The following is a 27,167-nucleotide window of genomic DNA, read 5'->3' as shown; positions in this document are numbered from 1 at the left end:
TGAAATGCTCCATCTTAGAAAAAAAATGAGGGGTTTAAACCCATTTTCAGTTCAGGCCTTCACAACGGCACTGACACAACCGAAGGTAGAGGATATTCTCTTTATTATTTTTTTTTTAAAATTAGCATTGCCACTGGAGAAAAATTAAACTACCAGCCTTTTGCTAAGAGTGGTCATCAATTAGGTCAGAATACAGGAAAGGGAAGTCCCCTGCACGCCAGAGACATTCAAACACTAATGCAAATGCAGAAATGCATCATTTTAGAGACCAATTCATACTGTCATAAACTGACGACCAAGAGGAACATTCTTTCTTGACACTTCACAAGAGAATACAAATTCTAGTTTACTGAGCTCAGTTTACAGATATTTTTGCAAGCATAGGATGTGCTGCCAGTAACGGATGCTGTGACTGAAATCTTTAACTTGCATTTATTATCAAAGTCATACTGTTTACATCTGTAATGTCAACAAGATGCCACAACTACAAAAAAAGATTGTGCACATTGCAGTTTCAATGCAAAAAAACAGTAAAATGGAAATCCATTTGTTAAAAAAGTAATTAAAATTACTCCAGAAAGCAACTGAATTGTTTTAACACCTTTACATCCAGTCAAATTAAAATGGTTAACAAGAAAAAATACAAATTCAAAAATCTGGTATCAGTGTTAAAAAGGCAACTACTTAAGCATTTCTATCAATTCGCACATCAATCTCCCTCCCACGAAGCTGTATCCCATTCATCATACGGCAGGCTCGCTCAGCTACTTCTGGGGACTCAAACCTAACCACACCACATCCTTTCGACTTCCCATTTTCCATCTTGATATCAGCATACAGCACATGACCTTAAAAAGAAAAGAAAGGGTCTTGTTTAACCTAGCAAGTACCATGTAACTGTCAAATCCCAGTTCTTTACCTCAAGCCACAGAAAGCACACCTTTAGAAGCTACCATTGGCACTTAAAGCTGCAGGACAACTTTATCAAGTCATTGTTTTAAAGAAGCGTTCTCAGTTTGAGAGGTGAATTAATTCAAACTGGTTCTCTCAATTCACACTCCAGCAGCAGCAGCAGATGAATGGAGCAAAGCACAGGCTCACAAGCCCTGCCTAACTTGTCAACACACACTTCACATCACAACTGGTAGGGCTGGGGCTTGGTTTTGCCATCAGACAAGCAGCACAAGATATCGGGGTGCACGTCTGGGCACAGCAACCGCTACCATGAAAAACTTCCTAATGCTGAACAGGACACCTCTGCTGTCAGTAGCTGAAATCAGACTTTTTAATTTTTATTTGAAGGACAGTTTTCCCAGATAGTTACATTCATTTAGGCTTAAAGAATCTCTGCAGGTGCTTTTCAGCAGTTCTCAGGACTTGCATCTCTATTCCTATCTCTTTCTACAACTACGAAGAGCCTACCCACATGATACACCCCAACTGAGACTGACAAAGACACACACGTTTAGAAAAACACGTTAACTTGGTTATCATCTGACTAGACACTTATTTCTTTTTAACGCTGCAGAACTCTTGCTGGTACAACAGGAGCAGTAAACATCCTCACAAAGCTTGTCAACACTAAGACCTGGTATTTCAGTGAGTCCAAGTGAAATTTTAGTTAAGACACTAGTGTCAGGGACATACAGAGCCAGGAGTTACTGTTTAATTCATGTTCAATTTTCAGAGCAGTTACCAGTGATAAAATAACTTACCACATTCATTAAATTTATCTTTCAGCATTTTCCATGTAAAATCAAAAGGCAGCTGTGAAAAGAGAAGAACAGACCGTTACCGAGGATCTGTTGACCAACTTGCAAGTCCTGCCAACTCTTCGAAAAATGTTTTCCATCCTTGGACAGCCACTGTTCAGCATTTTCAGTTACAGATGCCAAGAGCTCTCCTCCTATTAAGGAAATGGCTTCAACTCACAAAAGTCTACATAACTCCACCTTTGGCAGCATCCCATATTAGATACTCTGACTGAATTCAACTGAGCACAGACGAGATCAACATGTCAGTACCAATTCATTTCATGACCTATGAAGGAGAGGTAGGAAGGAGGCTACTCACATTTCTCACAAATATCTGACAGGCTTTTCTGGCCACCCCGGCTGCAGGTCCTCCAGTTCCTCCAAGGGAGCCTGCAAAATTGCCTGCAAAGTTTCCACGTTCCATGTCCATCGTTCTTTCAAAATTGCTTCCCATTGCAAGTCCCATTCGATCTATGCCTGCTCCCATGCCCTGTCCCATAGCAGGACCCATTCTTTCCATGTTAGTGGCTCCAATGCGCTCCAAGCCCATTCTCTCCATGCTAGCAGCACCCATACGATCTATTCCTATTCTTTCCATAGGAGTGGCACCTATGCGATCCAATCCAGCTGGCATTCTCTCTATCACCTGACCCATTCCAGTTCCCATTCCAGCAGGGACCATACGCTCAATACCTATACCCATGCGATCCATGCCAGAACCCATACGTTCTACGCCTGACCCCATTCTGTCCATAGTGGTGCCAACGCGGTCAATGGCAGCACCCATTCTCTCGATACCAAAGCCTATTCCAGAACCCATTCTTTCTATGCCAGAACCCATCCTCTCGATAGCTGGGCCCATCCTCTCAATGTTAGGAGCGATGTGATCTATGCCCAGAGGGGCCATGCGGTCAATTCCTGAACCCATTCGCTCCACATTGGAGCTCATGCGATCTAACACAAGACCCATCCTGTCTATTTCTGACCCTACTCTCTCCATCCCATGCCCCATCCCAGAAGGTATTCTTTCTATTCCCGAGCCCATACGATCAATGCCAGGTGCCATCCTCTCAATCCCAGGAATGCTGGCATTTCCACCACCTGGAACACAACACAGAGACTATCAGTATTCATACGGGGACAAAAAACCCAAATGCATGTTTACGCCACTGAAATGCTTTAAGTTTTATCATCATTCAGAAAAGTGACTGCACACTGTGTGCTCTCTTGCTGCAGAATACAAAGTAGCAGTTTATTTCAGCTGGTAAGAAAAGTATGTTGATTACACAGACCATCAACAACTACACCACATGATTACACATCCTGTAGTTAGGATGGAGAAAAGTCCTTCACTGAAGAGCTTAACCTACATACACACAAAAAGAGCCTTCCAAAGAAAACAAAGGAGAAAATTTTGAAGGTTTATGCAAACCTAGGAGAATCAGGTGGCAAAAGTAATATTTTAAATGTAATCTTAGCTGCTAGCTGTCCTGAGCAGTACACTGGGGATTACACAGCAATAGTAATCTAGTAACTGAAATGACAGTTCAAATACAGATTGTTTGGAAGACAAACGAAATCACATCATCCTTGCCATGCAACTCAAAGACTGTGTCAGCCAAGGCAGGTAGAGAGTTTTGCAAGAGCTGGCCAAAACTTAAGAGCAATAAAAAGAAAGCAAATTCCACATGAGAACCACAGCAGCACAGCCATTATAAAATCACAAAGCATGCTTGGCCTTTTAGTGTGGAAAGAAATATAAATAGGTTGCCTGTGCCATAACACACCAGCAAGAATAGGGTTTCTGTATCTGCTACATAGAATCCCTTGACCAAGTTGTCCCGACTGCTACAGAGTCTTTCAGCTCCTGCAGTAGAAGTTTCGCTCCCCTACAGTTAAGGCCATTTTGCTGCTGTACAAAGGATCTTAGCTTATGTACCAAATCAAGTTCTGCACTGCAGCACTATAATAAAAATCATGTTGAGTTTGATTCCTATTTAAAGCAGAAAAGCTTTGAAGAAAGTGCATACTTAAGTAATCTACATATATTTAACAAAGAGAAACAAGACATGTAAGATGAGCCTACGCTCAAGAAAACTGAAGCAACCACATTTACAAATGGCACCCATCTTGCTTCAGTAGTACCTTAAATGACAGAGTGGGTTTGGGTTCCGTGACAATTGTGCAAGCAAGATGGCATTTTTTGTTTTTTATTTAGATGAAGAAACAACATCTATTTAGTATTTCTTCAGCTGAAAGCCAGCAACGTTGTGCACTTGTTTTTAGAGTCTCCCAGAAAAGGGCTAATCCTGTGCAGGCAGACTGAGCCGGCTCTTGGTTACTAAATGTTGTGACTCAGTCATTAAGCAAATAAAAGTCTTCCAGTAATCTTTTTTCAGAAGGGTTTTAATGCATGACATTGCTTATCTGTTTAAAGATTACCTCTCTCAAAACTATTTCTCAAAATTATTTCTTGCGTTATGGGAGATATATTTAAAAAAACAAACAGTGAATTACCATAACTGAACCGCTGCTTTAAGTGCATCGAGCTGTCTGACAGCTGTATTTGTTTTGCAACCTTGATTTTAAAAGGTAAGGATTTTAATTTTATTTTTTTTAATTGATAAAAGATCACCTCTCCTTGCATACAAGATCCAATTTTACAAAGAGTCATCCAAGTTGTATCAGCAACATTTTATTTCACTTTAAAAACCAATTTAAGTTTTATCAAATTAACAGAGCACAGCAATAACAGAGCCACCTCAGGAACTGGCTCAATCAAGCTGTACTCACACAAACAGACACTCACAGTAGACATTAACAATGTTCAAGCTCCAAATCTCTCTGGGGTTCAAAAGAAAAGACCAACAGAAAACACCAATTTTAGTGCTGCATGAGTTGCACAGTAAGGTGTTCTCCTCAATCATCTGATGTGTGAGTCTATACCAAACTCCTAAAACATCTGGGAGGAAGGGAAGGAAATTAAGATTTCTCCTCCCTACTGTTAAGGGCACAGAGTACATTTTAGTGACAAGATTGGGTCACACATCATTCAGAACCTTCCTCTTTGCCAAGCACATATATGGAAGTTTAGCATGAAGTTTCAAGACGCAAGGCAGCATATTAGGACTGTCAGAAAGCTTCCTGTTGCATCTGAATCTATTACACAGTCCCACAGATCACTACTAGTGTGCACCCATCTGCCTTCTGTACAGCTTTTAGGAGTCTGATCAAAACCAAACTATTACAGAAAATATATATATAAAATAGTCTTTTGTTGTAACAGAACGTACAATTTTTACGTAGAGTTCCAGTATGAAAAGCAGGTGGTAGAAGTACTTGGCTTAGCATACTTACCTATTCCTCTCTCCAAGGTCTCTCCAAAACTACGAGACATTCCCATTTCATTTCTTCCAAATTCTCTTTCAAATCCTCCACCCATGGCACGGTCCATCTCTGAAAAGATTTAAGTTTGATATGTTCTTCAGGGTGCCTAAACTACTCCCGAGAGAACATTTTAATACAGGCATCATTTTTAAAGATTAACAGCAAGACAAAATTTTAAAATTTTTTTTCCCGTATCATTTTATCATGTCCTCTTGAGACCAACAAAAACCCAACAAAAAGCAGGACTCATCTCAACGTGGACAAACACATTTGAGGCCGTCGTTCTGCTCTGGAGAAGCGTTTCTGGTGAATCCAGATAAGAGCAGGGTTTATCTCTTTCTAAACTAGTCATTCAAAACAGCCTCAGTCACTCACTTTCTGCTGCTCAGTGCCATTTAGAGTCGCTCAGAAAACAAGTGACTTGTGGGCACCATGTCAGCTGTAAGCTTTTAAGTTTTTCCAAAAAAAGCTGAGAATAGGAAAGTGACCAGTCTAAGGAGTCTCTCCTCCAGTAGTACACTTTGAGAGAACACAAATCAGGAGTTGGATATAAAAAAAACAAACCCTAAAGCCTACCGCTCATTCTGCCCATGTTCATTCCAGCAGGGAAGCGACCAATGTTTTCCATGCCACCAAAAGGACCTTCCATTCCTAAAAGAAAATATTTTTCAGGGATTCTTTAGCAATGCATTTCAACTTAATGGTACACTTCACTCATATAAGCTGCTTTCACAGAACATTTCCACAGGCATCAAGACAAATGTGTATCACAAATTCACAAAACAAAATTTCGTCAGAATTTCATCACACCATTTCCTAAACCAAGTGCGGTTTTAACAAAATATGACCAATGTTTTTGTCACATGACTTATCTGAGGTATTAACCCTTCCCCATACACCTATAGCAGCTCTATTAATACTCAAAAAGGAACAAGTTATTACTAAAATCATAATGATGTCCAAAGAACACAAATGCCCGCTAGACATATGGCTAATTTACATGATTCAGAAAGCCCAAGCTATATACATGTCAAAAAACACAGCTTACCTCCCATTTTATTCATTCCAAAGCCCATGCCTTCCATTCCCATTCCTCAAAATAAAAGAGAAAGTTTTATATAGCAGATGTAATTCTACAACAGTTCAGCCATTAAACTGGCTGTAGAAAGAGAAACCATACAACATGTCCACTGTTTGGACTGAAGAGCTTACATGTAATAACTCTGAGTAGATTCCAACATTCCTTCTCAGAAAATAAAGCAGCAAAGGGGAAAAACCCATAGGCATTTGTAAATTGAAAGCTGAATGTGTGCTACTTTTTAGGTGGCTCTTTAAAACTTGTGCTATTTAAACATATCCTAAACAAAGATTTGCAAGCCCACTAATAAGTGTTAAAAGTGAGAGATGGTTTTAAAAGTTTAATGTATATTTGCAGTGTCTGCTGCTCATGCTCAAGAGTCAGAAAATGAGAGCTGTGCCTTGACCACAGTGAAAAAAAATGGAGCAGTTGATTAAATTCAGATTTCCATTATCAAGCTCATTACTTAGCTCAACAAAAACTCATTTGGCTTTAACACTCCTAATACACTTCAACTTTTTGTGTAGGCAAAACAAAGCTATCTACCTTCTACACAGCTTAAAGCTCTCATGAAACAAAAGCATAGGAGTAATCTTCTTACCTCCAGGTCCCATGTTGCCCATTCCCATGCCTTTGTTTAAATGATTTGCATCAATAGGTTGACCTCCAGGTCCTAATCCCATGCCAATACCACCAAGACCATCTGAAGAAAATATTCAGATATCAAAAAAGCCTTCTTTCCATAGTTTGACAAAACAGCAAGTTTTATTCTTAAGTAATTGACTTCCATTCTCCAAAAAGCTTGCTGTGTTCCCACTTTGGGGTGTGTACTTAAAGCATGAAAGTGTATAGTAAATCCAGAGTAGATGTGTCTTGAAATATACTAAAAACTAGTTCAAGTATTTTTTCTCATAATCCATTTTCCATCTTACTACTGAGAAAACTTGCTTGTTTGGTTGGTTTTAAGCTGACTCCTGAAAAATAACTGGCTAGAACACTGCTTGTTTTGTGCAACTCCTCAATCTAAGGAGAATAGAGTGGGCAATTTAGTATAAAGATCTTCTAACCCTTGCACAGTACTACCCTTGATTGACAAATGGCTTATTTCCACCTTTGCCAAGATTCTTCCCTTGTAGGTAAGAATTTTAACAACAAAGTTCAACCTATTGTTATGATAGCCACCTATAGAATTCAGAGCACACAGCCAGCCTCTTCTCTGAGCAAACAAAATGTATCATTGCCAGGCGTAATTTTGAATCTTCCTGTACCCAAATGAATTAAGGATTCCCCAGTCCAAAGAAAGAAGAAAAAGCCCTCATATTTTCCTTATAGTTAACCAGTAAGAAAGAGTTCTCTGCTTGCACTTGCATCAAACAACAGCTTAACAGCATTCTTTGCCTATGAGAAGAGGACTTCCTCGTTTACAGCTCAGCATAATAAACACAGGAAGTGTCGAATCTTGTTTTAAAACAACACAAGGTACCCCTTTCCCCGCCCCAATAAAGGCCAAAAAACAGGCTTCCATTGTTATTTGTTGAGTTTTATACAAAGATAATTAAATTGCAACCCAATGACTTTCAGGAAAGAGGTATAGCATCATAGAAAGTCAGGGCAGTAATAAAACCCATGAATAATACTGCTGCTGAATAAAGCTTTGACAGACACACAGAAAACTAAACTAATTAAGGGATTGATTGATGATCTAATTAAGGGACAAACTGATCAATGATCACTAAAATTGTGCAAGTTAGCAGCACACAACAGGTTTGGTTCCCATTCCTAAGAAAACAGCAGCTGGCTGAATTAACAGAACTACGTTAACAGCCACACTTTACATTTTTGCTGTATTTAAAAAAATTAAGCCTGTGATCTCCTCCCACCTCTAACTCTTCCCTTCCAACCCAGATTCTTCCTGTTCCAATACTTTCAGTATCTTATCACAGCATGACTGAGGTTGGAAGGGACCTCTGGAGGTCATCTGCTGCAAGTCCACTGGCTCAGGTGGGGACACCTAGAGCTGGTGAGCCAGGACCATATCCACACAGCTTTGAGTATCTCCAAGGACAGAGACTCCACAGACTCTAGGCGACCCGCTGTTCCAGTACGCAGTAGCCCCGACAGCGATGTTTCCTTACATTCAGATGAAGTCTCCTTATATTCAGTTTATGCTCACAGCCTTGTGCACCACTGGAAAAAGCCTGGCTCCCTCTTCTTTATACTCTCCCTTCAGATGTTTATATACATTGACAAGATTCCCCTTTAGAAACCTGAAGACCTGGGAAATTCTCAGGTCCTCAATTTAGCCCTTTCAATTAAGGACAAATATTAGATACCCAGAATACCATCATGTAAAAGGAAGCACTCTTTTCCCTATTGACTAATTAATTTTATTTCCATTAAATCCCACTATTAACAGCAGTTTTAAAAGGCACCGGGGTCTTTGAATTGCAATTGAGATATTTGGAAGCCATTAGAACGTGAATGGGATACTGTTTTAAGACAAGCTTCTAGCTATGAGCTGAAAGAAGTATAAAAAAAAATAAAAAGGACAAGACTGAGCAGCTCTTCTTTACTATTTCCCCCTTTGATATTAGTCAGACCGCGTGGATCCCAACTTTCCGAGGTCTGAGCCAGTCTCACTGGGGCTGGGATCAGGCCCCAGTTACTGAACAACAAAATAAAAAATGTAACATGTTCAGTCATGCAGGAGAGACTTACGAGGAAGTTGTTGGGGTCGCTCTGGAGGAAAGAAGTCTCCTTTGGGAAAGGCTCGTTCATCCTAAACACAATTCAATACATTAAAGTTCGTAAGATAAGTAAGAAATTATTTTTTGCCTTTTTTTAATTAAACTTAAAGCTAAAGCTATCTACACTGGTTTTGTTATTGTCTTTTAACAAAATAATCAGACTTAACCTTCCCTGATGTCATAAATTGACATCACTAGGAATTAGGCAAGTCTCACATTACCCCCCCCACATTTCAACCCAGCCTTGAAACCACACAGCATCCAAAATCAGGAGCACAATTACCAGGTCAAAAAGCAGTAAAAATTTGAACGTACTTACCATTTTTACATGCATCGGTCTGTCAAACAACAGCTGCCCATTAAACATCGCTATTGTTTCATTAAGGATCATTGTTAAATCGCTAGAACCACACAAAGTGTTAAAGCTTTATGTGCTATCTGACACAGATTAGAAAAACCTAGTCAAAAAACCACATCTCTCCAGGTCGCTGGCCGCTGCTTAAGCTATCGTTCACAGATGATCCAAAATCCTTCTGCCTTCCCCAAAACTAAAAAGCTTTAAAATCTATTAAGTAACTGAATATTCAAATAATGTGTTTTTTTTTAAATTAAAACACAAGTTAAAAATAATCTTCTGGTTAAGATTAAGTTCATTAAGAGATCACTCAACACATGACTCCAAACCAGCCTAAGTGTTTAAATGTTTCATCAGTAACTTTAGCCATGTAAGATAGGAGAAAACAGGCAGAAGCTCCCAACATTTCCAAATCAACAAATAGCCAAATTTTGGAGTATGCCACACTAGCAAATCATGTGAAATTTGCATAAGTCTGCACCTAGTAAGTTAAGCCTTGTGGGAGCAATAGGCAGAACAGAATTAACATTCAAGCAGAAACTTTGAGAGCGGAAGAGGGAAGCGTTTTCATCTTTTCCATACCTTAGCCACAAGTTGAGAGATCACCCACACAGTATCATCTGTGCTTTGGTTTTGTTTGGTTTGCTTTTTGTACACTGCTGCATAGCAAACCATCATTCACACAGCGTTAAGTATACAGGGAACAGAGGAACACACTAGGTCAAGCCATCTCACATTACAAATGGATTTGTTGCATTCCTCCTCCGTCACAGGAATTGAAGACAAATCCTGTTTCATAAATTGCATTTTAATACTAGCTACAACCTAGAGACAAACATTTACTATTTGGACTAGAAACACATATATCCACATGGGAAAGAGAACCCACTCTGTTAATGATTCTGTGCAAATAGCAACAATTCCTCAAGATGGGACTTTTCTTCTCTTTTTCAATTTTCCTTAAGCAAGCCATTGCAGTGGATGGCATGACTTTCTGCAACATGGAAGTATCCTCGCTTATTGTAAAAACTACAATTTATATTTTCATCCTGCTTTGTTTACTAATTTGTGTGCCTGCTATTTACCATCGCTACTCTTCAAGGATACATATAGCCTGAACAGCCTCTATAGCTTGCTCAAAAGTGACAGTGCCGATCCCACGACTTTTGCCATCCTTATCTTCTAGTATGTCTGCCCGAACCACAACACCAGCCATGCTGAATACTTCTTTCAGTTTCTTCCAACCAACCTTGTAATCCAGCTGGAAGACAAGTGATATTGGAAATATGAGAAAGATTTCCATCAAAAAACAGCTTTAGTGATCTTACATTTCCTTCCCTGGTATCAGCAATCTTAAGAAGCAAAGTCTTCACAGAGATAGGACAAAATTTAAGCTCTGTAGCATTCTTTATGCTACTTAATGCAAGATTCTTGGCTTTGTTCAAAAATACAAGTTAATAGACACTGTAACACATAGGATATATCTTAATTTACAACTTCACTAGCACAGAGAATCAACAAGACTAGCCACTGTGTTTAGTATTCAGTTTTACTGGAACAGAGGTGAAAGTCTAAGGCTTTCCTTCCAATTTATTAGATTTAACTCAGTTAAGACCTCGATACTCAGTTCACTGATTACACAGCACTTACATTTGCAACAAAAACAGTGCTTCCAAGTCTCCCTGCCTGCAAGGCATGAATGATCTCATTGGGTATGTTGGGATTGTTGAGTATACTAGGCGGGATATTGATCATGCCGGGGCCACCCGGGCCTGGACCAATACCCATTCCACCAGCTGCTGCCATGACCTTCTGCATTGCTCTCCTGGCATGCTCACCATCAGGATCCTGCAAAAACAGAAACGATACAATCAGTTCCCCCTGTATTCCACTACATGCGTGGGGATTTAGTGGCATGACTAAAACAGTCAAAAGAGGAAGGGGTTTCCCTTATACAGGGCTATCTGCTCCCCACAGATCTCCAGACAAGTAATTCACATATCATTGCCATCCACCCACTTATGCCACTCTTCAAGTTATCAAGGTATTACTACTCATGCACCTCCCCTGAATCTGAAAGCATTTATCTATTATTCAATACCAACAATAAAGCTCACAGTTACATCTGTTCCAAAGACTGATAAACCCAGAATGGCATTGGAGAGGTTTTGGAAGACAAATGCCAACTAACTCTTGGCATCTTCAAAACAGTGCAACAATTCATTTACTTTGCACTTTAACTTTTTTACAAGACAAGATACAGTGTGTAAAATTTCGGGAAGATTTGGTTTGGGTAATGCTTTCCCCTCCCCGCCACACACACACCCCCCACCCACCCACCCCCCCCGGCTTTCTAACCCCCAAAAATTTTTTCAAGTATCCCCCTATTACTACATAATCTCACAATTTTAGGACATGCTAGAGAACATGAAGCATAGGATGAAGAATTCAAGGAAGGAAATGAGAATAATTATTGTCACTTCACTTTATACTTAAAGTGAATGTAAGCACCTTCACAACACAAGGTGAACTTAATGTTACTTAGGTTGGAAACATCACACTGTATTCAGTGAGTAAAATGCACCAGCACTGCAAGACTGCTGAAGAAAGTAAAACGTCAAATAGAATTAATTAGAAATACAGATGCTTTAAAAATAAAGGCTATTTGCATTAATTTGAATCTTGATCTGAATTTTAAGACTAAACAATAGCATGTTTGGAAAACAGGAGAAAGGATAGCTTTCACTTTATTATTTTAGCTACAGAAAATCATAGTAGTCTGAGGTGGAGAACACATTAAAGTGAATACAAGTCATTTCTCAATTTAGATTTCCTATCTCACTGTTAAAATAAGGTATTGTTTAAAACCAGATTAACTCCAATAGAAAGCCAAGAGTGGTTCTCAAACAAATTAAGATTGTCTGCATCAGGCAAAGAGCTTTACCTATTCTGCCATCAATTTTTATTGTGTCACCTGAAGGCCTTCACACTCCTCAGCGGTGAGACAGCCAACAAGGAGATGTATGTACTAGACAGTTGGCAAAACTGATGCTAATGGTCATCCACAGTAACTTAATTCATTCCACACCGTCAGGCTGGGGCACTTGACTGGGTAAGTGTTGCTAAAGTCCCTAACACTGGTAAAATGCTTCTTCACCGATTTCAAGTATCATTTCTGAGTCAGACAGACAGAAATATTCAAGTATGACAACAGCTTTGTGAAGAGTTGGGCAAATTACAACCACCTCTTCTCAAGGACTGATACCAAAGGGCAACCTGACTTCTAGTACTAATGGTATATCATTAACAGGAAAACTGACCCAGACGTGGCCTGCTCTCAATAGCTTTTTCTTCCAAGGGCCCCTGGGACGTCAGTGCCTGAAGACTTCCAGGTGCAACTATGTTTTTCTATAACCTTCCATTTCACCTCTTCTTTCCTTTAAAGGGTAGCGAGAGGTCAATAGTGCCAGAAGATGGCTTGCACCCAGAAGCAGGCTACTGCTCCCGGAATTCATTACTCACAAAATCTGCGAGACCTGAGAAGTGCTGCCACTAGAGCCAGAAGCAGGTTACCAAGGGGAGACCTTCTGCATACATTCTCTATCTTATACACATGCAGATGTCTTTCACCCCCCACCATTAGGTGGGCAGGGCCCAGCAGAACACGCAGCCTGCTTAGCCAAGAACACAGCTCACGTACCCTACAGCCAAGAGATAATGCTAACACCCAAGTAATTCCCTTCTAATTTTTGTTCCACTGAGCTTTCAATGCAGCTACAGGTTCCAAACTGCTGGAATAAAACTTTAAACTTATCAATGGTTAAGAATTAACTCATGGTACAGTTGAGCATGTCATACTGGTTGACAATACCAAAGCCATCAAAATGGAAATAGATCTAAGTATTTCAGAAAACAGCTAATTCTACAGATTTGTTTGTAGAATATACATTCATTACAACGCAGAATTAAAAGGGAAGGCAGTCAAGAACAAACAATACTTATGCAGGTTTCTTCTTCAAATCACTAAGCAAGAAAGCACACCTGCATTTAAAACCAAACTCTTGCTTTGTCAGAGCTCTGCATTGCTACCAGCACCTATTCTTCAGATTATATTTAGTCTTGATAATCATATTCAAACTTAAGTTCAGCAGCACATGCCGATGGTAAAAAAAAAAAAAAAGGTTGACTGTCTTTTTTAACCCTATTTGATGAGTCCTACCTTTCATCAATTATTCTTATCTTTAAATGAGTCATCCATAAATTTTGACTAAGAACTACCCCTTCACCTTCAAATTCAACATACTGAAAGAACAGATGCACGTCTTACTTCTTTCACTTTCAATGGTCTTCCACCAAGACTATGCTTGTTCAAAACCTCTGCAGCCTTTTTCATGCTTTCTTCCATCTTGAATTCAACAACACTGTGGGGATACAAGACATCTAAGAACATTGCTTATTTTTTAAGAGTTTCCTCATTTTTGCTATAAATTTGTAAGTGAACTTACGCACATCCCTGACGAGATGATTTCACAGGCGAGTAACAGGGAGGAGAAGGAAGAAAGAAGAAAAAGTAAGTAAAAGTACAACACACACAAAACAACTTTTTTTTTTTTTTTTTAAGTCAAATCACATTAGTTAGCCCTAATAGTGAAAATAGATGTAATCTTACCCAATAAAGCCTTCAATACTTGAATTCCATAAGATATAATTTCTTATGAGTTAACAGGATTAAACTGTAGTTTCTGAAGTGGTAACGAACAAAACTAAGTCCCGATTCTCCAAGAAAAATACCACACGCTTCATGTGACCTGTCCTCCCCTGTCATACAGCAAAACCCTCAACATATTCTCTCACCCTAAATCCATATCCTGCAGTACAGTTAAGCATGCTCCTACTATTTTTCTCCCTGTAAGATACTGTCACTGGACTAAAGGACTTAAGTACTATGAAGGCAATGTACATTTGCATTTAGGAATGACTTCTGTTTACTAGCACAGGAAGTGTAGTTTACAAAACCTGCTTCTGCACACTGGCCTTACAAATTCAGCGAACCACTACAGTGACATTTTCCAAAACACAAGTATTACATTAATATTCCGTACCACTATACATACTGCTAGGGTCCATGGGTCATTCAAACAGCCAACGCCAACTGAACACAGTGGAAGACCACCCTAACACTGTTTACAAGGCCCCATCCCACCTCCTCCCCACCCCAAAAGAAGCTTTAAACAATCCTATGTTATAGCCACTAAGCATACACACTCTCTACCTTCCTGACTTCGTTTCGTTCCACGCCACCATACAGTTACATTTGTCATGTAGAAAATCCACAGAAGAAATCTCTCAAACACTTACCCTTGACTTTCCTTCAGCGTCCATTAAGAGCTCCACGTATGTTACCTCACCAACTACAAATCAGATTCCAGACGACACATATACCAAGGGAGAAAAGCCAAGAAAACAATGGGAATTTAGAACAATCAACAACCGTGTATGGAGCCTCTGCCTTATAAGAAAGCCCAGAAACACTCCATGTTCTCTAGACCACAAAACTGGACAATTACAGGTATGCAGTACAAGTCATAAAAGTTAAACATGTTCTTGATCTTCCTCCGCTTCAAAAGCCAGCTATTTCCACGGTATCAGTTTCCATGACCTTTAGTACCCACTCATTACTTGAGGCAATCCAAATCCATGGGGAAGTCTGCAAGAACAAGTTTCCTTCACTCTACATTGTACGCAATCCTGTCTCCATAGTCCAGAACTTGCACAGTTAGTTGCTTTCCTCTGGATTTATAGACAGACTTCCAAAAAGGGAGTCAGAGTGAACCAAGAGACCAAGAGATCACTGCCTACTATTTATTTCAGCAGGTTTTTTAGCTTTTTGTCAAGCCACAATAAAGTTCATTTTTTAGCTTCAATAAGCAGTATTAAACCCACTGCCATATTTCCTCTTGAGACAAAAGTGTTTACAGCAAGAGGCAAAACAAACACTGGAAAACTGCACCTGCACCTTTCCTCACGAGATTAGGATTGCCTTTTCATGACCACATGACCATATCATGTGCCTCCAGAATACAACTACCAAAATGGCTGCTGCCTTTGAAATGACTAGCACACAAAAGAATTACCAAGGAAAACAATTTTTCTTTCTGGTTTTAGAAGTCCTAGTTTTTAACTTTAAGAGGACTCCCAGATTGCATTATCCAAAAGGTGGAAAGCAGTCTTTGTGGAAAACTATGACCTAGTGTGAAGACTTGATAGCATATTTTGAGCAAGGAACTAGAGTCTCCCATCCAAGAGTCTACTCTTGGCAAGGGCCAGAGAAAGGAAGAGGTGTTCAGCACAACCTCCCACAGGACCGGTCATCTACAGCACACCTAGTGTCATTATGCAAAACATCCCAAAAGGTCTCCCTCGAAGCTGGAAGAACAGGGATGCTTAATGAAATCACTCCTTTTTTAAATCTCAATTTCTTATTTTTAAAAAGTAATTCAGCAATATCAGCATTCCAGCCAAGGAACAGTTAGCTAGGCAGAATAAAACTCTGATCTATTCATGTTTTTATGAGGACAGTGTTTGAGACTAGTAAAGGCTGAGAAGCAAGTCCCTTTGAAAGGGACAGGGCAGATCAGAATGTTCAGTTAATATCCATAGCTTCACTATCGGAACAATACTTGAAATAAAGCCTGACAAGATGAGTTCTATCCTATAATCTGCACAGTATGAGATCACGTAGTATACATAGAATTGTTTCCACCATTTGTGCAGCGAAAGGCACTGCACTGTACACAGCCCTCCTGCAGTTGCCCTTGGTGGCACATTGAGCCCAAATATTGGCTTCAGAATGTCTTGGTAATGCTCATCCACTTCAAAAGCAGCAGCCAGAGTCCAACCAAACTTTGATCAAGAAAGCGAGTGGGATTCAACAATTTATGTAGTAAGACAACAAATTCCCAGATTATCTACGATACAAAACCACTCCAATTCACAGAGGCCAGAAGTCACAGGTTAGAGCCTGTGACTGCTCCTAGTAACGCTACTAAGCCCCTAGATCAAGGGCTCTCCTCTCCCAACCACATATCGAGTTCAGCTACAATTCTTACTTCAGAGCCACACAAACACTTCCAAGGAAGTTTGCCAAGCTTGAACAGAACATATTAAATACGATTTAACATTTACTTTTAACAAATCTCTGACCTCTGAACCACAAGATTTCCAGGAGTCTATCACAGCAGCAATTGTCTGTCACTTGGAAAATCTAGTACGTGCCAATTTTGCTCAGTGCTTCACATTCAAGCCTTATAGACACCCATATTAAAAACTAAATATACATCTTGAAGTAGCTGGTTTCCTTCAAAGGACATCTGAACTTCCTGAATAGCCAAATTAAAAAAAAAAAAAAAAAGCAAGGAGAAGGGAAGAACACCAAACAGCGTAACAGCTCAGTATCCAAGACACCAAGTCCAGAGTACAAAACAACTGCAGTAAAAATGCAATTTTTTTCACTGAAAAACATGTAAAACAATTCAACATGACACTTCTTCCAGGAGACTATCGTTTGAGGCTGGCAAAGGAAACTCTTTTTGTAAGAGCCTATGCTGGGTCACATTTTTTTGTGACTTTTTATATGTCACTTTTTCTTCCTTTATTTCTAGATCCCAAACCACAGTATGTCAGAACATCAGGCACTGGGGATAATGCAGTAAGGGAAGCTTATGACAGTGCATAGGCAATTAAGCCATGGATAAGTACCAACAGCAGATATGCATGTACTAAACCTGCTTCAGAAGGCAAAAGAAATGCACAGTGATCCAGGCAGATTTTCTTTCTGCTAGAGAAGTGTTGGTTTATATAAGGAAACATATCCTGTATCCACAAGTGAAGAAGTTTCATTCAAGCACGTGAGACCATTACTTAAGGAACTGAAGTTTACTACTGGACCAGCCTCCAAAGAGAGACAAAACTTGCAAAAAATACTATCTCCAAGTCAGTGTAAGTATAATTAAAGAACACGTTCCCCGTGATGTCTTTAGGACTTAACTTAGAGCAGACTGATTTTTTAAATTTTTTTTTTAAAACCTCACAATTGAGACAAGTTTCAGGAAATGTAGTTTCTGAACAAGAGATTGAAACAGAAATCATTACAATAACTAGAAATACAAACCAAAAGAATCTCCAGTGTTACATATTACAGTCGGGGTTCCCACCCCCAACCTTTATATCCACTTCCCAAAGTTTATCTGCACAGAAGATTAAGATGTTCAAGCCAGGCCGGTCTATCAGAGTTCAGGTATTCTCCAATGACTGTTCAGGAAGCTCAGATAAGTATGTCCGTATGGTGACTTGAGACATGGCTCAAATGGATTCACCTAGCCCTGAAGACATATCTGGGAAGTAACCAGAATAATAAGCTCAGAGGTACATGTCAACTTTGACAATTCTAAAGTTGGGCAATATGATTTCAATAGTTAGTGACAAACCACAAAGCTCTGAAAGGCGTGAAAGATGCAGAGAGACAAGTCTAGGCAAGGGTAGAAGCACATAAACTGAAAAGGAGTAAATCTTTTTATCACAGCTTTTTATCACAGCTATTTCTTTGGCCTACAGGGTCAAAAGTAAATATTAAATTGAGAAGGAAGACTCAAGATGTTACCAAAGCTACACGGACGTCCCATCATCTTCTGAAGTAAAGAACTACAAGCAATGTGACTGAATCAAGAGGACTCTACCTAATAAAACCAACACTTTCAACATAAAGCAATTTGAATTGGTCACAGCTCCTCTATCCCTTAAGAGTGTAAAGCTTATGACAGGCAATCCCTAAAAGGGAATTTGGGGGGTTTGGGCTGGAGAGAGAGAGGAGAAATACACTTTATACATGTACAAAACTTTTGTTAAGGGGGTGAACAAAAACATTCTTCCTACAGTAGAGACAGAGAGAGTTTGCAAGCTATTCTTTTACAGTAGGGGAAGGGAAATCTCGCTTTTGCATGAGAGAACCCAAAAAAACACATGGGTAATTTTGGCTCTTTAAGAGCCCAGGCAGGAAAGAGGGAGTGAAAAAGCTCACCGCAGCCACTGGTGAAGGACAGCGCCTCCTTGAAAAGATGGTTAAGGCCCACAAAAATAGAGCAACTCATTAGTACATCTACTGAAAGTAAGGGGGAACAAGTGAGATGTGCAACAGCACTTCCACATTCCTTATTCATCCTTTTCTCTTTGCCCACCTAAAACCTCAGCCTGTAAGCAGACTGTGACAGAATCTTGGGTACTGAAACCCTGGGGACCCTCCAGCAACAGCTGTCTTCAGGTACTGGAGTAACAGCTATTAGTACTAAAGTAACAGAAGTGCTCACCAGTACTAACATCTGGGATTGAGTACAACAGTAAGAAGGCATGAGTTGCATCTTTAGGAGCCCACAAAAGTTCCAAAAATTTCTGGAGCTGGAGCAAGAAAGGCAGCAGCACATGACATTTAACAGCTGCTCCTCTTCACAGAAAGTTTAAGCTGGGAAAGCTTTATGGCTTTTTTTCCTCAAATCTGTTCACACATCCAGGTTTTGATAGGAAGAGGGAAGCCTGCTGCATACTACAGCTCTGCCTTCTGTAAACGTGGGTACAGCCACGCTCATACAGTCTCTGGGGTGTCCTGGAATCTTTTAAATGTGACATGAGCATGGCCTTGACTGCAACTGCTCCTGGCTTTGCAACAGAGCAGAAAATAGTTATTGCCTCATTTTACAGCTAATCTTTCTCCTTGTATTGTATGCCATTTTGCTAATCTGGTCAGGAAAGAGGTTTAAAATACAGAATTCTGTATTTCCTAAAGGAACCAATAAATCTCAAATTCAAATACAAGTTATTTTTATTATACGGTTTCACCTCATTTATGCCAGCTGCCATGAAGCACTACCATTTTTCTCCCTAAGACAGTGCCATTTGTTGGGGGACAGATTAAGACAGCTATTTAGCATTCAATCGTGTTTACATTTAGACTCCACTTGCAGACTGAAGAACTGCTGCCTCACTCTTCTCCTGACGCCATTCACCAACTGCAAGTTATCAATGCTGATTACATCAGTTTAGTAGAACCTTGTGTTTGTCAGCTAATACAAGGGAGTTTCAAACAAGAACATTTTTAATTTCATTAATAACTGTGTCATACTGCATACCTGTAATTGAGTTTCACCAACAAATACACTGAAATGACTGCACCAAGGCATTACACTTGAGAGGTATCACCTTTAGAAGACTGTACGCATCTGAAAAAACCAGGTTGCAGAAATATGAGCAGACCTCAAAGCTCATGTCTCCTAAACCATACTTACTGACGCAAACCAGCCGATTGAGGTGAACTCCTCCTACGTTCAGCAACCTGCTATGCCATTGCTGCTAACAGCTTAAGTCTTCACGACTGCCAAGCAATGGAGCAGTCATGAAACGCCTATACTTGCCCTTTGTGCACGGAGCTGTTTCCCATGCTCCCAAAACCCTGAACATTTGGCCTATAATTCTTACACTTACAAGCCAAGGATTCTAACATTCCTGGTTCTTGGAACTACTATGCCTTGTATCAAGAAGTACCGATTGAGCAAGTTCAAGCACAGCACAAGAGCACCAATTTGGTAAAGTCAGTGACTAATTAGAATGAATCGCAACTACACAGCAAATCTAAACTGTTGTATTTTAACAGGCAGTCCCAAAAACCAAGAACAATGCTTCTCAATATTTAGCATAACAAGCCCTGCAGATAGAATGAAGAGGTTTCAATGTTCCCCTAGGAGTATCTGCTGGAATGAGTAGCTGAACAGCAAGGCAGGAAACAATCTCACACCGGACTTTTCCATCCACGCGAACTGGAGAGAAACCACAAGACACTTGGAACGGAATTCAACATAGTACTTAAAATTAGACATCTACACATACAGATACTCCTATTAACCAATGTATCTTGCGTAGCAAAGTGAAAGCATAGTTTAAGGCAAGGGACCATTCATAATTAGGGCCTGTTAAAGCAGTCTTTAAGGCTTTAACTCTTCATATTAAAGAAAACCATTGCTGAATCTCAAGCATCAGTGTTTCACAGCCTCTAATTATGGATGTTTCCCAGGGCTTATAGTCCTGATGTTCATTACGCAGACTCAGTTCCATTTTGCCTCCAAAGACACATTTTAAAACCCTCTGGAAATTTTTTTCCCATTCACTAGGCCACACCTTGTGAACACATTAACAATCATACCTTACCTAGTTCAAACACAAGTGAACACTGATCACTATTTTGCAAGACATTTATGACTGATGCTATGTATTTTAGAAGTGACCCACAAGAGGAATGATTGTATTAGTTACTCTTAACTTGTTTTGAGACATTTTCATGATGGAGAAGCCAAGTATTTTCTTGCCACTCCGCTGCATTTCCAAGGTGACTTGAAAACTAGGAAGTCGAGCGTCAGCTTAAAGAAGTAACACTACATTTAGACTTGTCACCACCTGAGAGTAGCCAGCTCAATCCCTCCATCTTCTTCAAGAGATGAAGATGCTAAGGTCAACAAGCTAAGGCAGCTCCCATTCACAAGGGGCAGTTAAATAGAAGTGGGGAAGGGGGAAGCACCATGAACATGATTTCCAAAGCCCTAACTGTGTTGCAGCACATGCCAAAGCACAAACCTGATTTTTCTTTTTTGCAGGTCACCCTTAAATACATTTTACTGCTATCAAATGGCAGCATGGATCTTTACCTAAGCACAAATCACTACAAAGTCTGGGGACACAGCTATATATACACACACCAGATCAGCAGTAAAGATCTACCTTTATTACCCAAAAGACATTAAAATGCTTTAGAAAGCTTTGTTGCACGTCAAGGCTAAAATCTGATGAAAGCCTCAGTTTTTACCCCCTAAGAAAAAATACTCTTAAATCTCCGATGAAGCACTATTAGCTATATGCCAACATGCCTATGAAGGAACTATCCACCTGGAAGGCTGCCAGGGAGTAGATGTTGTGCAACACCCAAAAAGGCTTGAAGACGACCTTTTACAAAACTCATGTCACTACGTCCACCCAGAACTCCAACTCTTAAGTTTACAAACAAAGTCAGCCACAAGTAAGATGACAGACATCACTTGGCCACCTGAGTTGTACATTACCTTTCTCTTTGACCAGGTCTTTCAGAGACTGCCACTTCACATCAAACGGAATATTTGTAATAAAAGCTCGGTATCTTTTAGCGGGATTAGCATATGGCTCAAAGCGATTTCCTCCTCTTTTGACACTTTTCTCTTTTCTTTTTTCATTTTGGCTTGGTCGTTCACCTTCACTGCAAGCAAAGAAAGATAATCACACACATTAACTACTCTGGCATTTGATCAATGTCATACCACCTCTTGGAACATAACTTGTTACATTCTTAAAACTAAATCAAAACTTGCAAAGTTTCACCCATTTGTGTTATTTGCAAAACTGTACACCTTTCAACCAAAGCTGGTACACATGGTACCAGTGCTACATAGCGCATTGTAACAAAGACCTTCTAACAGCAGACAACTCATGCCATGAAGACCCACTATCTTCTCCCACATTTATCCAATGCCACTGAAGTTTTCAATTTCATAAAGCTGAATCTCTTTAAAGCCGACCAAGCCTCACTCCATCTCTTCATGATGCTCCAGACCAGGCATCCATCCTATTTATTCTCCCCTTAGCACACTATACTACTTAATCACCTCTAAGTCAAATAACACATTGACCCACCAAATTTGTAGTCTCACACTACAAGAATTTTAAAAAAATAATCCTGTATCTAACTAAACACACAGGTCAATGACTCTTCCCTAACAACACTTTTTTTCCTCCTCCAATTAATACAGTTTTTGGATGACATCAATTCAAGGCCTCTGTGCATTCCAACAAATGTCTTGAATAGTTCCTTTTAACTACTTCAGAATACCAGCTCTAACATGTCAAAAATGTATAAAATTAGAATTGAAGGCTATTTCTCAACCAACCTAGATGACCATCAGGTCTTACTTAACATGACACAAATGCCACAGAATAATAGTATTGAAAAAAAACAGGAGAATGAAATACTTCAGCCTCAGCCTGACATGATTTCCTTAACTAATCCTATTAATCTCCTTGTCCACTTTGTGCTGGTTGAGAAGATGCAGAAATACATCTTAAAAATAATTCAGGATAATAAGTCAGTCAAAAAAGCTGGTAACATTTCTAAAACATATCTGTATTACACTGAGCTTTTGCTCAACTTAAGTAGCCCTGCACAGTCTAAGCAATGCCAGAAATTCTGGCTCCGATGTGAACACATTTCTGCATCAACACTGTCCGTTGCTTTAGAACCATTTCAGTCATTAACAGATACAACAGCCTGCAGGGAAAAAGAAGGAACAGGTATGCAGATGTCTCTGAAGTTTTATATTTGAGCAGGTTCCCCACTTCGATTGCATAGCAGTATACAACTTTTCAGTCACAAGGATACATTACAAGCAAACACACAAAAATACTGTATTTTATGGATACAGCCATAACTGCAGTGTATCACTTCATGTCAAGAGACACAGCTTCCGCATTTAAGTAATATGCTGGAAAAGAGCTCTATAAAAATGTACTGGGCCTGGCTGAGCCCCATAGCAGCCCTCCTAGTGCTGTGCTTGTATCGGTAGCTAGAAAGGTGGTGACAGCACACCAGTGTCTTGACTACTGCTAAGCAGCGCTCACACAAGTATCAAGGCTGTCTCTCCAGCCTCCCCACCACCACCATCACCAGTAGGCTGGGGTGGGCAAGATCCTGGGAGGGGACATAGCTAGGACAGCTGACCCAAAGTGACCAATGGGATATTCCATATCATATAACACCTGTTCAGATATAAAAACTAAGAGAAAGGTGGAGGAAGAGGGGGGCGGGCATTCGTTATTGGCAACTTCCTACTGCACACAACTACCAGCAACTCCTACACATACTGAAGCCCTGCTTGCCAGGAAGTGGCCAAACATCGCCTGCCAATGGGAAGGAGAATAACATCTTTTGTTTTCCTTCACTTCCATGTGCGCAAGTTTTGCTATTGCTTCATTGAAATGCCTTTATCTTGACCCACAAGGGGTTTTTTCCATCTTATTTTCTCCCACCCCGTTCTGCTGAGGAGGGGAGTGACAGAGCAGCTTGATGGGCACCTGGCATCCAGCCAAGGTCAACCTACCACACAAAAAAAAGCATCCTTAGTTATATACAATATTTGTTTCACCTAACAGACAAATTTTTAGACTTCCCCTCACTGTACTTTTTGAAAACTTCTTGAGTAATGCAGTAATTAAAAAACCAAAAATAGATTCGAAACAGGACAATCCTTCTAACACCTTAACTTCAGTTTGGCTGAAAAAATAACAGAAAATTTAGTGCCTGTGTTTAAGCTACACACGTTTTTTTACGGTTATTCCTCAAACTGGAACTATTCACATTCCCCCTGGGTCGAACTGCTATACATAACATGCTTCAAAGTAACGCGGTATGGTGCAGACGTTTTTGCAATCCTGCATTTAAGGCACCCAAGTTCCCTTAAAAACACCTCAAGCTTTGATATACCTGCAAAGAATCCAGACAAGCCACATTACCTGACCTTAAAGACAAACACTGTGCCCCTGCCTACACTGAGGGCACTGCAAAGGAACTGCTGGCTGTGGTGGGCTCCCCATACTGGATAGTGCTGCAAAGAGACATCTACAATGAGAGGGCTGATGTGTTCACCTATATATAAGGAATATGTAGAACATATTCCTTATCATATTCAGCATTAACAAAATCCAGCCAGGTCAAAAGAATCAAGGAAACTACTTCAGCTGCAAAGGGTTTTTTGTTGTTTTGCAGGATTTCAGACACCACCTCCATGCGTTTCATACAGCAAAAGGACAAGAACAGGCAGGTACAGCTCCACAGAGATCGCTTACAAGATGTGGTTACCAAGTGTGAAAACAACTGAGCATTCAGCGCTTCTTTTAAGGGAGTTCTAGACAGCAGGAAAGAACAGGCTCCACATCACCTCCAAAATACACCACACCTTTAAGTATCCCTAAGTTGGAAGGACAAGGGAGATTGAATTCTCACAGCAGCTTTGCCCATCCCAATAAGGAATCACCGAGTAACTGGGATCCATTTACGCCAAGATTAACGCCAGATGTACAGAAAATAACACATTTAGGTCAATACTTTCAAAAGATATTTTATCTACTTTTTTTTTCCTTGGGTTACAGAACTGAAATGTTTCATCAAGACTAAAGAAAAATTATCCCATTTGTGATGTGTGCAAAAGGAAGAGCTAAAAGGGAAGCTCCTATTTCCTCCAAAGAAATGGACTGTTAGGCATATTCCTCTGCAAGATTTCTTAAACATGCCACCTAGACCCAACAAATGTACCAGAAATCACTAAGAATCAAAATCCAGTATAGGCAGATCTCCTTCTCTCCACAAGGACACTGAAGATATGTTCACATGAACACTGGCATCATCACTACAGATGTGTTAGCTCTGCCACATGGAACTTGATATCACACATAGATTTGCATCTAGATAAAAAGATAAGCTCTCTGGAAAAGCTCTAAATATAACAGGAACCGGGGGGGGAATCAGAATAAAGCAGACATCTTCACTTCTACTTCCAGGAATGAAGTGTCTCCTCTCATGTAAGACAAATTACTAGTTACATATTACCTAGAGCTGCAGGTTCTGCTACATTCACCAAGAGCGAGCTTTGAGGTATAAGCAGAATTAAGACACAAATACCCTCCACATACCAACTAGCCAACATGAAGAGGAGAGAAGATGATGGCAAGATCATTCCCTAGCCCTGGCTAACATATTGCATGTCACAGCATCACGTGCCCTGGCAGTGCTGGGATCCTAACCCTCCAGGATCAGGACTGCCTCAGCTCCTGAACAGACACGCCTGTTTCCACTTGGCAGGAAGAAAACAGAGTTGCATATGTCAATATTTTTTCAGTTGCCATAAGCACAGTTTAACTGGGGGGGGGGGGCGCACAAAAAAGATATGGACAATTTTCCCCAGAAGTGACACTTGGAAAGCTGACCACCTTCCTGGTCGTGTGAAGCACAATCCACAGACTGAGGCAGATGGAAGAGAGTGGTTTCTCAAATTGAGACACACCATGCACCATCTCCTCACCATACCTACATCAACTCCAATTAACTACAGACCATGGAGCTGGCCTCTGTTACTCAGATGTCAGCTCTGGGTTAGACTACAGATATGCAGCATGCCTGGGCGTAACAGCCCACAGCTGCAGGCAGCCTGACTGACACACAACTATGTAACACACCTCAGGAACAGCACATAAATGAATCTGACCTCAAGTCTGAAACATTACTCACAGAACATCAGGTTCAAAATGCTGATTCTTATCTCCACAGCATTTAAGACCTGGGGCCAAATATTAACCGAAGAAAATGTGTTCTTTATTCCACAGAGTTGGTATTAAGAAAAACGCTTTGCCAACTATGAAGTTTTCCAAAATGAGGCTAGCATTAACACAGGGAAGTGACAAGCAATTCAAGTTTTTTCTGCTTATCATCTCCACATTTACATATCTAGAATTATAATCCCTGCAAGTTTGGTTTTTTTTATTTCTGTAACGTTCTATTGACATCAGACACAAAACACTAACTTAACGCCTGGCACTTAAAGCTCTTGCGGGATTTGTCTCTCTCGTGTTCCTAACCCACTCCACAGGTAAAGCATCAACCACGGAACAGAGTATACGTTGCTCCGAATGTTGCAGCAGTATGAGAGGTGACTGCCCGAGAAAAGCTTAGCTATTACAACCTGCCACTGGCAGAACGAAAAGACATTAAGTCACACCAAACGCACCCCGCCCTATACCTCTAGGGGAGGCTTTACGCTGTCCGCTAAAGCGCTGCAAAAATACTTCCTCAGCGGGACAGGCAAACACCTCCAGGATCTCACCGGCCGCCGGGGCCTGCGCAGAGCACCAGGAGGAAGGACCGGTCCCCTCCCCGCTCCGACCGCAGACGGCGGGAGCCGCCGGACGCGCCTTCCCGGGGCGGCCCCGCGCCGCCAGCCTCCGCGCCGCAGCGGGCAGGCCCCGCCCGGGCCGCGCCTGCGGGAGCGCCGCGGCCCCAGCCCCAGCCCCAGCCCAGGCCCCGGCCCGGCCCCGCTGACAGCCCCTCCAGCGCGGCGGCCCCGGTCCCGGTCCCCCCCGCGGCCCGGCCCGGGCCAGGCCCGCGGCGCGGGGAGGCCGCATGCAGCGCGGCAGGCCCAGGCGGCAGCGCGGCCCTACCGCGGCCACCCTACCTCTTGGGGGGGGCATCCCCAGCACTGCTTGCCCCGTTAGGTGGTGGCGGAGCCGCGGCCGCCACCGCGGCTGCCGCCGGCTCCTCCATTTTGCTGCCGGCGCTTTCCGTGGCCGCCGCTACCGCCGCTGTCGCCGCCATTTTCCCAACGCTGCGCCTTTGTGTGAGGAGAGCCCGCCCCGCTGGCTGCGCGCGGGGCACGCCGGGACGGGGGCGGGAAACAGCGGCGCCTGGCGGCGCTGCGCATGCGCACTGCGGCGGCGCGGGCTGCGCGGGGCTGGCGGGGACCGGGGCTTGACGGGTGGATGGGGTCGTTCCCGGGCTGTGGGGCCTGAGGGGACGGCGGGGCCGTTCCCGGACTGTGGGGCTTTGCCCGGGCTTTGGGCCCTCAGGGGACAACGATGCCTGAGGGGATGGCAGGGCCATTCCCGGGCCGTGGGGCCTGAGGGGACAGTGGGGTTTATGCACTGATCCCAGGCTGTAGGGCCTGAGGGGACGGCGGGGC

The 27,167-nt window shown here is 41.5% G+C and overlaps 1 protein-coding gene across 5 annotated transcripts; it reads right to left on the bottom strand.

The window, feature by feature from the left end:
- Positions 1-413: 413 nt before the first annotated feature.
- On the bottom strand, positions 414-26,841 carry HNRNPM (heterogeneous nuclear ribonucleoprotein M). Of its 5 annotated transcripts, XM_055806942.1 has the most exons (16): positions 26,664-26,841; positions 21,477-21,646; positions 13,827-14,732; positions 13,625-13,742; positions 10,972-11,169; positions 10,429-10,582; positions 9,286-9,335; positions 8,938-8,998; positions 6,821-6,922; positions 6,190-6,234; positions 5,718-5,792; positions 5,112-5,210; positions 2,802-2,855; positions 2,074-2,156; positions 1,716-1,767; positions 414-848 (listed from the first exon to the last, which is right to left on the bottom strand). In XM_055806942.1, the coding sequence occupies exons 4-16, from the start codon at positions 13,724-13,726 to the stop codon at positions 685-687; spliced, it is 1,239 nt and encodes a 412-aa protein (XP_055662917.1). In that variant the 5' UTR covers positions 13,727-13,742; positions 13,827-14,732; positions 21,477-21,646; positions 26,664-26,841; the 3' UTR covers positions 414-684. The 5 variants fall into 5 exon arrangements, with proteins under 5 accessions (XP_055662917.1, XP_055662913.1, XP_055662914.1 ...); XM_055806938.1 differs by having other exon boundaries at positions 2,074-2,855; positions 26,664-26,840; XM_055806939.1 differs by having other exon boundaries at positions 2,074-2,855; positions 13,649-13,742; positions 26,664-26,840.
- Between the last annotated feature and the right edge of the window lie 326 nt (positions 26,842-27,167).

This window comes from Falco peregrinus, chromosome 5 (genome assembly GCF_023634155.1).
Source record: "Falco peregrinus isolate bFalPer1 chromosome 5, bFalPer1.pri, whole genome shotgun sequence".
NCBI classification, from domain to species: domain Eukaryota; kingdom Metazoa; phylum Chordata; class Aves; order Falconiformes; family Falconidae; genus Falco; species Falco peregrinus.
The sequence above is the reverse complement of the archived record's forward strand: the minus strand, read 5'-3'. Positions and strand labels throughout refer to the sequence as shown.